At 46.9% G+C, this 15,573-nt stretch overlaps 1 protein-coding gene across 2 annotated transcripts in view; it reads right to left on the bottom strand.

Moving 5' to 3' along the window:
* Nucleotides 1–3,043: 3,043 nt before the first annotated feature.
* Nucleotides 3,044–15,573, bottom strand: part of VAC14 (VAC14 component of PIKFYVE complex) — a 59,446-nt gene continuing 46,916 nt past the window's right edge. The window contains exons 13-19 of one of the 2 annotated variants that reach the window (XM_056525418.1): nucleotides 10,553–10,697; nucleotides 8,312–8,444; nucleotides 7,681–7,855; nucleotides 6,428–6,546; nucleotides 6,273–6,352; nucleotides 5,717–5,867; nucleotides 3,044–5,606 (exon numbers count right to left, since the gene is read on the bottom strand). In XM_056525418.1, coding sequence (XP_056381393.1) covers nucleotides 5,450–5,606; nucleotides 5,717–5,867; nucleotides 6,273–6,352; nucleotides 6,428–6,546; nucleotides 7,681–7,855; nucleotides 8,312–8,444; nucleotides 10,553–10,697 — 960 coding nt within the window. In that variant the 3' untranslated portion in view covers nucleotides 3,044–5,449. Of the gene's footprint in view, nucleotides 5,607–5,716; nucleotides 5,868–6,272; nucleotides 6,353–6,427; nucleotides 6,547–7,680; nucleotides 7,856–8,311; nucleotides 8,445–10,546; nucleotides 10,698–15,573 lie in introns of both variants that reach the window. The other variant, XM_056525417.1, reaches the window with a different exon arrangement.

Raw genomic sequence — 15,573 nt, 5'->3', positions numbered from 1 at the left:
GAGGCCATTGGCGCTCAAGGATTGCCCAAATCGGGATATGGAGGTTGGTTTCGGGCTTTTGAATTCTATCAGGATCCCCTTGAAGTTTTGGGACTTGACTTGGCGCTGCTTCCATGGGAAACTGTGTGTGAGGGACAATCTGAAGTGCAGGAGCTCTGAGGACCGGGGTTGTCCCCGCGAAGAGTGTGGAGGCATGCTGGAAAGCATGGAGCATTTTTTGCTTGATTGTCCCTTTAACACAGAGGTTTACAACAGGGTGGGCGCTTTCGTTGGTTGGCCTAGGCAGGCCAGTCTCTCCTATGGGGCATTCAGAAACCTTGGAGGCTTGGACTGGTGCACTTTATTCCTAGTTATTTCAGTGGTCAGGTACTACACGTGGAACGCACAGTGTTTAGTGTCGACGCAGTGTAAAATCCTCCCTGTGGGTGAGGTGGTTAGGAACATACTGAGTGACCTGGTGAAGGTGCGTTCTCTGGAGTACGAGAGTCTGGGTGCTGGCAGGGCCTCTCGTTTGTGTAGGGGCTCTGCCTTTAAAGTGCCTTAGCCTGTTGTCTCCTTCCCTGGTGGTGGGCTGATGCTGACACATTAGTCTTTTTGTTTTGTACTGTAGGTATATGGTAATATAGGGTCTGCAGGCGCTGAACTTGGGCTTTGTGTGGCTGGAAAGCCTCATTGTTGTTTGGTTTGTATAGTTTGTACTATTTTTGTATATATTTTTGTTTGTGTATTTATATATATTTAGTGTTTATATATTTAGTGTTTGTATTTTAGCATATTATTTTTTCTAGGGGTTGGTTTATCACATTGTGTTGGGGTTTCTATGGGACTCTATATATACAAAAAATCCTGGACTGGTTCATGGACGTCTGTTAGCATGTACTGGGGGCATGGGATTCTGGACCAGCTCAGGGCCCCCCAAAAAAAAATTAAATTTTTTTTTTCATTTTTTGTGGTGTTTGGTGGTTTGTGACACAAATGAATTAGTTATTTATTTTGGGTAAAAAAAAATGCAACTGGGCCAGGGTTTTTTAGTTTAATTATTAGTATTAAGGTTATAATTATTATTTGTTATTATTAAGTAGTGTTTAGTAGTTTACATTTGTGGAGTCATTATCATAGTGGTGTGTTTGGTGAGAATGTGGCTGGACCAGGAAATACTTTGATGGACATTTAAGGATTTATATGGACTCATTACTTGTATATATCGTATGTTGTTTTGTAGTATTGTTATGGTGTTGTTTATAATTATTATAATGTTTAAAATTTTTAAATAAAAGATCTACAGGATATAACTCAGAATCAGTAGAGGATAAGTATTGTAATGTATATACACAGTGACTCCACCGGCAGAATTTTAAGTACAGCTCTGGAGCACAGGATATAACTCTGGATCAGTGCAGAATAAATAACGTAATGTGACCTTGCATTTACTAAAATAGTAAGATTTTGTCCGATGGGTGGCACCCATTGTGAAAAATCTATCCATTGCAGTAAATGCAAGATCACATTACATTACTTTCCGTAGAAGCAGAAGGTCACTTACCTAGTCTCCTAAGGAAACAGAGTTGACTAATTTGATACTCCACAGTTTCTCTTATATACATGGCAGCTCTGGACTACAATGAAATATAAATCAGGATCAGTAGAGGATAAATAATGTAATGTATGTATACAGTGACCCCACCAGCAGAATAGTGAGTGCAGCTCTGGAGTATAATGCAGGATATAACTCAGGATGAGTACAGGATAAGAAATGTGGATGTACACAGTGACTTCACCAGCAGAATAGCGAGTGCAGCTCTGGAGTATATAATACAGGCTATAACTCAAGATCAGTACAGGATAAGTAATGTAATGTATGTACACAGTGACCCCACCAGCAGAATAGTGAGTGCAGCTCTGGAGTATAATGCAGGATATAGCTCAGGATCAGTAAAGGATAAGTAATGTAATGTATGTACACAGTGACCTCACCAGCAGAATAGTGAATACAGCTCTGGAGTATAATGCAGGCTATAGCTCAGGATAAGTAATGTAATGTATGTACACAGTGACTCCACCGGCAGAATAGTGAGTACAGTTCTGGAGTATAATACAGGATCATACAGGATAAGTAATGTAATGAATGTATACAGTGACTCCCCCAGCAGAATAGTGAGTACAGCTCTGGAGTATAATACAGGATATAACTAAGGATCAGTGAGCAGGGGAAGCGGCCACAATGTGTGCGAGTACACCGCCCATGCGCAGCAACCCGCACATCTAAAGGCACCCTGTAGGTGTCCTTTGGCGGCAGATCCTAAGGATGCAGTAAATAGGTAGAAGGGGTGGTTAGGTATGTGGGGTCGGGGGTGGGTTGTTAGCTGGGTAGGCAGGTGAGGAGGGGGGGTTATTAGGGTAGGCAGGTGGGGAGTAGGGAAGTAGGTGGGGGGGGTTAACTATAGGTATATGGTGGCACTGGCAGGGGGGGGGGGAGGGGGGATTACCTATATGGTGGTGGGTGGAAGGTGTTTTCAACAAGAAGCCTTCCGCCTGGCACTGCGACATTCAGCAGCAGCGGCCGCACGCTCTTCTCTGTCGAAAAATTTCGACACTGACGTGACGGCCCGCTCTGAGGTAAGAAAGTCAGCACCTTGGGAGCATGTCTGCGCCTCCGCTCCATTATAGAAGCGCAGCTGCCTGAGGGGACCCGGCCTGCACACTGTGGCGGCCGCCATGGTCCATGGTGGGAGCCCCCTTAACAGAGGCTGTAGTTGCGGCTGAGGCGACTGCCTCAGTCGCCTCATGGCAGCTACAGCTCTGACTGAGACAGTGGCATAATAAGGGGACTGGCACAGTTCATAAAGGGGGCAGTGGTATACTTCAATGTGAGGGGAGAGGCACAGTTTATTGGAGCAGTAGTAGAGTTAGGGGGCAGTGGCACAATTTATAAGAGGTGCAGTGACATCAATAATTGTTTGAGGGTGCACAGTAACATTGATTGATTGTTTCAGGGGGCACAGTGGCAAAATTGAGATTGGGGCACAGTGTATGACAGTATTCTATTTAGGGGACATCATGTATCACAGAGTTGCAGTCAAGATATAGTATAAGACAATATTGTATTCAAGACACAGTATGTACAAGTATTTTATTGAGGGGGCAGCATAGATGGCAGTACTGTACATAGGAGGCACAACATATGACATACCTTTAAAGAGCACAGAATGTGGTAGTAGTTGAGACATAGCTATAATCCTTCATGGTCATCTCCGTCGAATGGAGATGTAAACCAAAAAGAACGACACTGACCAGTCAGAGAAGACTTTATCTGTGAGTCTCTGGCTGTTAATGTTTACTTTGACTGTGTCTGAATAGTGGTAATATACATATATAATATGAAACATTTTAAACTGCAATACTGCTATAGAGAAAAGATAAGAGATTTGTGGCATATCATTTGGCCAAATTGCGTTTACCAGCTCATTACATTAAGGTGATCTTATTTTGGAAAGGCCCCTACACTATAGATTATGCCTATCATTAAAGCTAGAAGTTCTGAGCAGGTAAGGTCCAGATATTCTCTGTCTAAAACCACCCAGGATAATAAGCGAAATGCAATTAGCTTATCCCTCTTGGTGGTTTTAGGGTGCATTCATACACTTGAAACTAGCAGCGGGCTTCCTGTTGCGGGAAATCCACTATGAGTTAAATCACAACTTGTATGGGCCTGCAGACAGTCCGCAATAGTGTCAGATTTGCAGACTGCTAGCAGACTCGTTCATATAAATAGTAGCGTAATCCGCTGCTAGTTACAAGACTATGAGTGTACTCTAAAGCAGGGTGAGTGGCTTGTCAGCCTTCCAAGGGGTCAGTGTACCTCAAATGACTATTGTGAGTGTGGGTCAAGCAGAGTTGGCATAAGGGGCAGTGCTTGGGAGTTGTAGTTTTGCAACATCTGGAGGCACCCTGGTTGGGAAACACTGCCATAGTGTGTATAAGCCCCTCCCTGCAGTGTACATTGTTTTGTGCCCCATGTAGTATGATGCTTTCTATATTACAGCTTGAGACCTAGCTTCATGACACTTATTTTCCCATGTCATCGGGTAGATGTCAGATTCCATACCCTCTCTGGTATTGGTTGGCAGTGGCATAGCAGTTCCTCATCACCCTTAGGTCCCCCCTAAATTTCAGGTATCAGACATGCATGCTCTAACATCATGTCTACTATCTACACAGGCGGGTCATGAAACTAAAGGGCAGTAGTAGACAGGAGTAATAAAAATATATGTTTTTAGGAAAGCTGGGTGTCCATGTTGTCTTCTTCACAAGGGTTATCATCCAGCTCTTCCACATTTCTGAACAACAATTTATTGACTGGGTTAACATCGTATAGAATATGGGATTCGTATAGAATAAGAGAAGTGCTTTTCCGCAATAGTTAATGCCCATGCTCACTCCGGGACACCCCCAGAACTATTCTCTGGTATCTTCTCCAGCTGATGGCAGCTAATTAGGTCAGGATAAGCTGTGTGCAGAAGCAGCAGCAGCTGAGGGGTTAATTGCAGCTGTGCGGTTACATAAATACAGGCGCACAATGACTGTGCCCCAGCACAAAGCCCAAGCCGTGAGAACCGTCTCTGAGCCATGGGAACCAGCTTCCCCCTCCCCCTGCCTGACCCCGCTGTCCTTCAGGACCATCCCCTGCTGACGGGAGGCCTGTGATCACCCAAAGAAATGAACCCCATAAAATGCCCAGTCCCCTAGTCAGGGGTTATGGGAGAGAGTGTGCAGATTTACCCCAAATTGAAGCAATGGATGAAATACTAATAAACTAACAACATTTTAGTTCTGCATTACTAGAGCAAATGAATGATCAGATATCCTGGGGGAGATACCCACACTATAAGATGACAACACAATCTGATCCTGCACAACAGCTTGGATAGGTGGGAGCTAGGATTATGCGCTGGTATAATCGCAGGTGAGAGGTGGAGACACACACACCTCATTGAGTCTTTCCTCTATTCCTGTGGAAGATTTGTAGATTATAACTAGAAAAAGACTTCATATAAGAGATGTCTCACACTTTAATCAAATCATATATAAAAAAAAAATGACTTAAGACAAGTGACCAGAAGATGCTTCCATTCTATCCTGTCTGTGGATCCTTGATGGTGACCTCACCTGACGATATACAGATCTCACAAAACACAGTGAAGATCCATTGTCTAGGTGTTGTCCTATGTGCTGTGACCACTGACCGGGAGCATACCCCTGAACCATCAGACAGGCCTGAGGTTCTCACAGCTTCTGCTAAGAAACCCTGATCTAGTGCAGTCATATCAGCCCATCAACCCCTGAACACAGCTGAGGCCATGGCTGCTGGAGCCTAGGGTTCGACCTGTAAAGCATCAGGGGTTGTAGCTTTTCACAGGGTGGGAAGGAGAAAAATGCCTATGGAGTGGAGTCACTGTCCCAGGCGACGCTCCATTATGTCCCCAGCTCGTTGGTGTCTTACTTCAAGGTGCTTGTTCTGAACCTTCTCGAAGTGCTGCAGCAGTTCGGTGTAGTCTATCCTCTCAGAGTCTGATTTTGGAGAGCTCAAGGGTACAGGCTCAGGGTTCCTGCAGAGAGAAGAGGGAGAAACTTCAACATTTTTACCCTGCAGGTCAATATCTGTTAAGTGCTGCTCCCACAAATGCAGAGCTTGTTACAGTGTATTCTCTAGACTTACCCTGATCTCATGAGCTGAGGGTTTGGGACACACTGCAGTCGGTGTGACAGCAGCTGGAAGGCACTGCTTTGAGGCAGCAGCATGAGCAGCCCATAGAGTGCTCTGATCAGGTACGGGTGATTCTCCACATCCAGGAGTTGCAGCCGCAGGTCTACAGGGAATAGACAGGTCAGAGGTAAACATCATGAACTGTAATACCCCAGCCACACTCCCTATAGAAATAAGACTGAAGAGGGTTTTGTGCACTAATCATGTTCTCATAAATTAGAACTGGATGTTATTGCCCCGCCAACCACCACCACTGAATCCTCTTACTATAAATGACCTCCTCTGACTGTACATGTCCCCCTTCCTACTGTACATGCCCCCCTTTGGCTTCATATGCCCCTTCCTTCTCAATCTGACTGTACATGCCTACTCCTTCCATGTGATGCTGCTCTCTTCTGACCCGACATGCTCTCCTCAGAATCCCCCTGTGCAGCCGTCTCATCACTTCTGCTCTATTTCCCGCCTAACGCTGGGGGGCTGTGTACGGGGCTGATCTGGACGCACTCACATGTGAAGATCGGACATTCTATCAGCTGAACCAACTTATCCACTTCAGTCAGGAAATCCACAGTGACCTCTAGATCTCCACTATAGAAAGAAGGTCAAGGAACAAGAACCATGAGAGGAGTAGCCCCTTACTAAGAGCAGAACAGCAAAGGATACAACTTCTGGATGAGGTGGTAGGCGTGCCGGTAGTTCTGGGTGAGGAAACACAGCGACACTGTGGCCACGGGACTGTGACACCAAGAGCGGTAAAGGCAGCAAAAGAGGTTACAACTCTCCTGGAAGAAACAAGTATCAGCACACCAGGAAAAACACCATCACAATGTGGGACAAGATACCTCTGCCCACCAGCACTGTATGACAAGATACACACTGCACCAACAATAAATTAGAATCAAATCTACACCCCTCTTGCGCTCTGCAAAACTACATGCCCCTTCCCAAAACTGCAGAAATACATGCCCCTTCCCCAGCACCGCAGTACTAGAGGCCCCTCCCCAGCACCGCAGTACTAGAGGCCCCTCCCCAGCACTGCAGAACTAGAGGCCCCTCCACCAGCACTGCAGAACTAGAGGCCCCTCCACCAGCACTGCAGAACTAGAGGCCCCTCCCCCAGCACCACAGAACTAGAGGCCCCCTCCCCCAGCACTGCAGAACTAGCGGCCCCCTCCCCCAGCACCGCAGAACTAGAGGCCCCCTCCCCCAGCACTGCAGAACTAGAGGCCCCTCCACCAGCACTGCAGAACTAGAGGCCCCTCCACCAGCACTGCAGAACTAGAGGCCCCTCCACCAGCACTGCAGAACTAGAGGCCCCTCCCCCAGCACTGCAGAACTAGAGGCCCCTCCACCAGCACTGCAGAACTAGAGGCCCCTTCCACCAGCACTGCAGAACTAGAGGCCCCTCCACCAGCACTGCAGAACTAGAGGCCCCTCCACCAGCACTGCAGAATAGAGGCCCCCTCCCCCAGCACCGCAGAATTAGAGGCCCCCTCCCCCAGCACCGCAGAGCTTGAAGCCCCTTCCCAAGCAGTGCAAGACTAGATCCCCTCTCTCAGCCGAAGCGGATTTCAAGACCCCCCTCCCCACAATGTGGAATCAGAGACCTCTCCCACCCCCACTGCGGACTGCAATGTCCCCCCTTCCCAAGTACTGCAGAAGTAGATGCCCCATCCCTCCTACTGTGGTATGAGGTATCGTAACTGGAACTCCAGCACATTTGTGTCATATGAAGAACATTTATAGTACTTTGTACAGCACACGATATTCCTTTTACTTCTCATGTGTCATCCATAAATATCCATTATACATTGGCAAAGACTATGGCAAAGTTGGTGTCCTTAAAAGTCTGTCATAGAAAAGCGTGACTCCTATGTGAAGGGAAGATTCACCAGAACAGTTATGAACACACATACCGGGGTCTGCAAGTCTTTGAGCTGATTCCGCAGCTGAAAGAGTTCAGAGGAGGTCAGTAAAATACTGTTCAGGTTTTGGACCATGGTAGATGCGAATTTCAGATCCTCCTCCCGCAGCAAGATGTCTGCCATGGAGTGGAAGATGTTCTCAGCATTTAAAAGAAGACACAGCTGCCTAAGGGAAAGAACACAGAGGGTAACAGAAGAGACAGCAAGACTATGACCCACCTAATACAATATGACCCAACCCCCAAGATTATCCCAGGGACCCACCTCTGAAGACCATTCCTCAATACCCATCTCATTAACCATCCTTCAGGACCCAACCACCACCAAGTAATGCCGCTGGGATCATTTTCTGCTATCTATGAAGTTCCAGGACAAAGGTGGAAGCCTCATCCCCAAAAAATGAACAGGCTGTATGGGAACTACTCTTTCCTTATGGTGCTGAGAGAAGGAGTACAACTACTCCAAAATGAACAGCAGTAGGAGAGTTGTTACATAAATTAACCAGTAAGACCTTACTTATTACTAGACTGGATGGCCAAAGTAGGTGTGTTGCAGTAAGCAGCCCTTTCCTTGAAGTGTTCAGCAACACACATCTGCCCCATCCCTTTTCCGTCATTGTTACCTGATGATGAATGCTCCCCTGGTTTCCAAGAGTTTCCTCTCACTGCTAAACCTCTTCAGTAGATTTACCATAAAGCGGTGGAAATAGGAGTTCATGGTGGGTGTTGAGGGTAAGCTCTCCAGACCCCGAACACCTGGTGGGACAATTAACAGGAATGAGATATTGACCCCATAACAAAGATGGCACCAATCACTGACAACACAGCTGTGAGCCGGCCTGGAATCACATCAGATGCATGCCAGTGCAAAATATGGTGGAGCAGATGCCCTTAAATCAGAATGCAGTGTGGAACATGAATGCAGCCACCCGATTGGCTGCTCTGAATAACATCTAGTGTTCATTCACTGCATTAGCTGTAGGAATGCACAACCCTGCGGCAAATGACTTCTAACATGAACAGAGAACCTAGAACGTGCAAATAATTCAATGATATCCAAATCCCTCCCCACTGGGCTCCTCGCTCCCGCCTGCTCTGTAATCCCCTCTGATAACACAGACGGGACTAACAAAACCCATAACCTCCAACATCTCATTACAGTACACTTATCAGAGCTGCGTTTTGTAACAGGCCACCAGCCGTGTGTCTGTCACAGAGTTCCTAATGAACAACAACAAAAGTATAAAATCATAAGAATACTGGAAACATTTCATTTCAAAATTGCCTTGAATTCCAAGATTCTTTTTAACGGTAGGTTCCCATTGTGGATTCTCCAGCCAGAGATAATCCGTCTGGAGAATCCGAGGGCGCCGTATGAATCAGTCGGTGCTCGTTGTGCATGGACATTGCCGTCCCCATAGACGGCAATGTGTGAAGCGCAGATTCCGCAGAAAGAATTAGTGGAAGGAGAATGAGAAAGATCATTCTTGCAGTGGCGGAAGCTCCCCCACTAAAATTCCAAAGTGTGGCCTGTGCAGCGGAATCCCATTGACAGCAATAAGATTCTGCTGCACCGAAATTTCCATGCGTTATTTCTAAGCAGAATAGCCTCAGTATGAACTCTGCCTTACAAGGATTTTTTGTGTTATTTTTTTTTCAATTTGTTACATTTGTAATGTGGTTTCTTTTTGGTGTTTCCCTAGTCGAGGGGAGGGGACTAGAAAAAAAATCATTACCTAGATCGGGATGCTTTGTAATACAAAAAAAGAGGTAGTTCTGATAACTGTACTGTAACAAGCCAGGCATATGTGTCCATTACAAGAGTTGTATCTCCTCAAAGTAAGAAATAAGCCTATATTGGAAAAAAGTATATGGTCTCTGAATATTATTTACATCATGAAACTATAACTTTGACTTTATGTTTAACTTATTCCCCTTACTGTTAATGAACATAAATCCTTGATTACAGGGACATTCTAATTCCAGATCACACAACTGAAGGGTTGTTACAATGTATTAGTGTAGACCAGTGGCCTCCAAACTGTGGCTCTCCAGATGTTGTAAAACTACAACTCCCAGCATTCATGTAGTTTTGCAACATGTGGGGGGGGGGGGGGGAACAATTTGGTGACCACTGGTGTAGACAACACACAGATTGCTCTTTTGTCCTAGCGTCCAGACACCTAATAATATTTTTTCACAGACCTTTTGTTGCCCATACCAACCAATCAGAGCAAAGCTTTCATTTCTTCAACTGCACTGGAAAATAGAAAGTTGCACTATGACTAGTTTCTATGGGCAACAGAGAGAGTTTAGAGTCTTAGGGAATGTTCACATATACTGTATAGGCCGCACATGTGATGCTGTGATCAGCTATTTATCTTGTGCTCAGTCCTTTTCTGGTTCCATTCAGCTTTCTTTTTGCGCTGATTGGCCTCAAAACGGGTTAGAGCACAACTGACTCCACTTGGTAACCACTGGGACCTGTGCGATCAGGTAGTCTACTGGAGAGAAAAAATATAGTGTGTGTGTGTGTGTGTGTGTGCACTATTTTTCTCTCCTCTAAACTCCTGTTGTTTTGATGGAATTGCTGACGGAGTTCCATATAGCAGAGCCCATGGAAATGTGAACGAGGCTTTATACAGCACACACATACAGTCTGCAGCATATACAGTATATGTTAACATATTCTACAGACACTCCTCGAAAGTGGCCGAGCTTTTCAGGATATAAAGATTAGAAGATCTGCATGGGTCATTTAGTCTCATGTGCTGGATATGGCAGCAGGAGAGGTCTGTGCTGTTGTCTATTCTGACACCCGTCTCAAGCTTCTCTGTTTTTTATGTGCAGCCGCTCACCCTCACCACAGCTGCCGGGCAGCACTCCTCGGGCCGGGGATGGCACCTGCAGCTTGGTCTGGCCAGTTGTGGACTCATCATTAGCTGTGTCGCTCTGTCCAGCAGGAGAGGAGGCGATTTCTGCAAGAACTTCCAGATCCTTCAGGATGACCTAGGGACAGGAATGATATTCATCAGATCAGGGAAAGGAAATGGAGGGGGGGGGGGGGGGGATCTGCTCTCAGAGATATGGAACCCCCCCTTTTATTAATGGGACAGAAATCATAATCAGGGCCAGGGGAAAAACAGAGGGTAGCGTGCATTCAGACACAAGGCTCCTAATATACCAGGGACCTGAGAATGCTAGTATTGTGTCTGTCAGTTCTGCTCACAATCACTTTCCGTACCTCCAGACTGAAGACGACAACCACACCACATCTGTACAGTCACCTCACCGCACTCATAATATCTCTGGTCATATGTCACAGCCGCCATACTGCAGCATATTATTCTTTATGAACGGTTTTCTTAATTTTACCCATTTTTTATAAAGGTAAATCTGTGATAATCTTGATAATGAGGAATGACACCTAAAAATCAGACCACTCCAACATCTCAGTACACATGTAAAAGACCCCCTATATCAAATGTCTGAACCCCAAATTGACCCGGCCTTTGACCTCGATTACTTGAAGGATTTAACAGCCACACATGATGTGATATGGGGGGGGGGGGGGAGGCAACAGCAGCAGAGGCTTCCATTAACATTCAGGACACAGCATCCTGTCTGGTGTAATGCTCTGCAGAAAAACCCAGCCTCCTGTCACCATGGAAACAAGCAGTTCTGCCAGAGGAGGAGGGGGGGGGGGGTCTTCCAGCCTTATTAACTCCTTTCAACCCAGCTATCACACTGCATTCATCTCCAGCTGTTGTGTACAGAGACACAGAGAAAATGAATAACAGTGAGAGGCGCCCAAAAGATACCTCAGATACCGAGCCCTGCCTACTGTGCTGCAGGACCGCATGACACGTGACCATCCTGCCGGCAGCCACATGGAGATAGATCAGGTGTTCTGCACTGTAGACTTCTCATGTACAGCACAAGAGGGAGACACAGGCATCACCCAGCAACCCGATAAGAAAGACAACAGAACCTTCCACACAGCAGCAGTTCTGCTCACACAGCTGTACAGCTCCTTATAACAGACAGATGGAATACATAGGAAGGGTACGGCTTCACAGTGCAGCTATTGCATAGCCAAAAAACCCCACCTACCGTACATGCAATGGCCGATGAAACCACAGTCATTGTATGCTAGCAGGGCTTTGTCAGCATGCCATAGGTGCACCAGCAGACAGTACCCTGGGAGTCTACCTGAAATAGTTATAACTTGCTATATCTGATAAACGTCCTGGTGACACTGATCATTATCTTCCTTATTCCATCCGTTGAAACATTTTTATTAATAATAATAATTATTATTATCATTATTATATTTATTCGTATTTATTATTAAGTTACATAAATACAAATATTCAAATTAAGTTGTTTTGCGCACTGGGGGTGTCACCATGCCCATAAGGGCACCGCTACACCTGCCCATTAGCTACAGGTGCCCTTACGAGCAGGTGTAGCAGTGCATTTAGGGGCAGGGTAATGCCACCGATGCACCAAACAATGTAATTAGCATATTCTTAATGATGAAACTTTTTCAAAAACTGCATAACCAATTGAAACAAGGAAGGTGGCATAATGATCAGTGTCACCAGGGCTATTACCCAATACCCCATGACAGATTCCCTTCAAACTAACATCTTCCATAATGCTTCACAACAGAGAACCAAATATATCAATAACCGTCATAAAGGAATGATCCAGGAAGACCCACACGTATCATGCCTCAGGGGGCAAAGAATGACCCAGGGATGTAATGAAATTTACTTATGTAATAATAATAATTACTTTTGTAATGGTTTAACTTATCCTAGTGATTCTTTGTAAGTGGTATAATTTTTGCTGATACCCTTAGCAATCATTTATGGAAAAACTCAGTTATATATCAGACAGGAGGCTCATATCTTATGCATTATTCTTTCTTTAATAATGCCCATAGAAGAACAATTCGGTAATCAATTCAATGTAAAAGAAAAACTTCAAACTAGGGATCGTTTTTTTAGGGCTGATACCGATAATCGGTGCAGGTTAGGGCTGATAGCCGATAACTTATACCGATATTCCGGTATAAGTTATCGGCTATTTAACCCCCTGCGACACCGCTGCAGATCATGAATTTAAAGCGGGCGCTTTAAATCAATGATCTGCAGTGGCTTTTGCGGGGCCATAGACCGCCGCCGCCACCCGCTTCTCTCCCCCTACCTGTCAGGGTGGTCCGGGCCATCCATCCTTCCTTCCTGTAGTGTCCGGGAGGTTCCGGGTGAAGAGTGAACCGGTCCGGGCTGTCCTTCTTCTCCGGCGGTCATCTTCTCCACTCCGGGCAGGCTCCGGCCTAGTACGATGCATAGACGCTGCTGCGCAGTGACGCGCGGAACGCCCCCGGACACTACAGGAAGGAAGGATGGATGGCCCGGACCACCCCCATTACGGGCAAGTTTAATTTTTTTAATGACTCGGAGGGTGGGGGAGGGGCCCGATCGGTATAGCGGTATGGGCAAAAATCCATACCGGTATACCGCCCAGCATCACGGTGGGGGGTGCGACGCGGTGCGGTGGGTCGGGGGTGTGGTGCGGCGGGTCAGGGGGTGGCGGTAGCGGTGCGGGCGGTGGGGCATTATCGGCAAGGTAATTGCCGATAACGATAATGCCCAAAATCGTGATTATCGGCCGATAATATCGGCCATACCGATAATCGGTCGATCCCTACTTCAAACTACAACTCCCAGCAGTCCCAGGACCACAGTAGCCACTCCTAGCCTGTAGCCCCTATATAAGGACTGCCCACGTATAGATCCTCCTCTTTCTTTCTGCTCATAGCAGACCTTGGCAAGATAAGTATACTATATATATATATATATATATATATATATATATATATATATATATTAGTTGTTCATATATATATATATATATATATATATATATATAGAGTGTAACTCACTTTTTTCTCCCTTTTCGTTTCTACCTTCTCCTTAGGCCAGGCACCGGAAACTCCCGGTGCTAGGCTTTTCGCTGAATCCGCCGCTCCGGGTTCTCCCCAACTCTCTTTTCCCAAACGGGTTCCAGTGTGTCAGTCCCGCCGCGTCATGGCGGAGAACCGCCTATAAAAAAGGGCAAGGCTTCCCATAAAAGGAAGCACACCCTGGCGGCATCCGACAGGGTGTGGGGAAGATAATAATGTGCTCCAGACAGCTCCTACCCCGGTCTGTCAACCCCAGCATCCATCAGACTCCGCTCGACTCCTGGGCCTCAGGGAGTTACACGGCAAGAGGCATAGGTCCGCTAGGCGGGCCAAACCTGACTCCTATGTAGACTCCTCTAATGAGGATTCTTCGGGTTCATCCAATGAGTATGACGGCTATGAGTCCGACCCTAATAATAATGAGGATGCTGGGGATACGGCGTTCGACACCGACGCCAACCCTGTTACACAGGGCGATGTGATCCTAGATTCCCTAGACGAACCCCTTTTTCACCCGGACACGATCTCTCATCCGAGATCGGGCGATTGGTCACCGCTCCCTCACGTAGCCCAGTACGTAGAGCTTTGGGCTCGTAAGTCCCTGGATAGGTCCAGCCGTAACAAGCTGAGGGCTGAGTGCCCTAGACCCTTTATCCCCAATAAGGTGGTGGTTACCCCCGAGGTGGACCCCATCCTGACGAAATACCCTAAAAAAGGTATAGAACGCTCCTTTTTGGGGACAGTTTAATGAAGGACATCAACCGATTTGTCTGCCTTTTTACGGGCTTGGATAAAGCCCAAACTTCCCTAAAGAAATCGGGGTCCAGTAACATTTTTCCCCGGGCCAGCAGAAGTAGAGGCCGATCTGCCGGCCGCACCGCATCCTATAGGCCACAGGGCAGACCCTTTGCCCAATACCAATATCCCCAGGCTTCTCCTTCCTACACCGTCCCAGTGGCTCAGCCATCACCATTCTTCCCACCTCGAGGTCGACCCTGGCGCGGTCGTAGCGGACGTGGATACCCCCGTTCCCGTCCTTCTACCGGTGAGTATACCTTGCATCACGCATTCTCACATACCTGTGGGGGGGCGCCTGATGTATTTTACCCACGCCTGGTCTGCGATTATGGCAGACGTGTGGATTCTTCAGACAATAGCAGGGTTTCACATAGAGCTACAATCCTTGCCGTTCTGGGCGTGATACCACCCCCTATCCGATTTTCAGCACAAAATGTTGTCCTCATAGACAACGAGATTCGAGATCTCCTATCCAAACACGCGATCATGGAGACTGACCCATCTTCCCTAGGATTCGTAAGCAACCTATTCCTAGTGAAGAAAAAAGGGGGCGGCTACCGTCCAGTCATAAACCTTCGAGACCTAAACCAACATGTCACGTATCGCCATTTCAAGATGGAGGGGATTCACTCCCACCGGGATCTTTTACTGCCAGGAGACTGGCTGGTGAGGGAAGACTTGAAGGACGCCTACCTCACCGTCCCTATACACCCGGAGTCACAACAGTTTCTCCGTTTCCTTTGGAAAAACCGCATGTGGCAAACTGATGAAACCGGTGGTGACGTCTTTGAGGAGCAGGGGGGTTCGTCTGATCATTTATCTAGATGACCTTCTCATCATGGCCCGCTCCAAAGCTCAGGCCTCCCTTCACATGTCATGGGCGATATCGTTGCTGCATACTCTGGGCTTCATAGTCAATCGAGAGAAGTCGGTTCTGGTCCCAGCTCAGGAGATGGAGTTCCTGGGTTTCTTGGTGGACACCAATCGCGCAGTTCTCCGTCTCCCCAAATCCAAACTAGCCCTGATCCCCAAAGAAATCAGGGCGGTTTTGCGCAAAGGGTGCTTATCCTTAAGGATACTAGCGCGCTTGGTGGGGCTTCTAGCGGCCTCCAT

Source organism: Hyla sarda, chromosome 6 (genome assembly GCF_029499605.1).
Source record: "Hyla sarda isolate aHylSar1 chromosome 6, aHylSar1.hap1, whole genome shotgun sequence".
NCBI classification, from domain to species: Eukaryota; Metazoa; Chordata; class Amphibia; order Anura; family Hylidae; genus Hyla; species Hyla sarda.
Note: the sequence above shows the minus strand (reverse complement) of the source record. Positions and strands in the feature narration are given on the sequence as shown.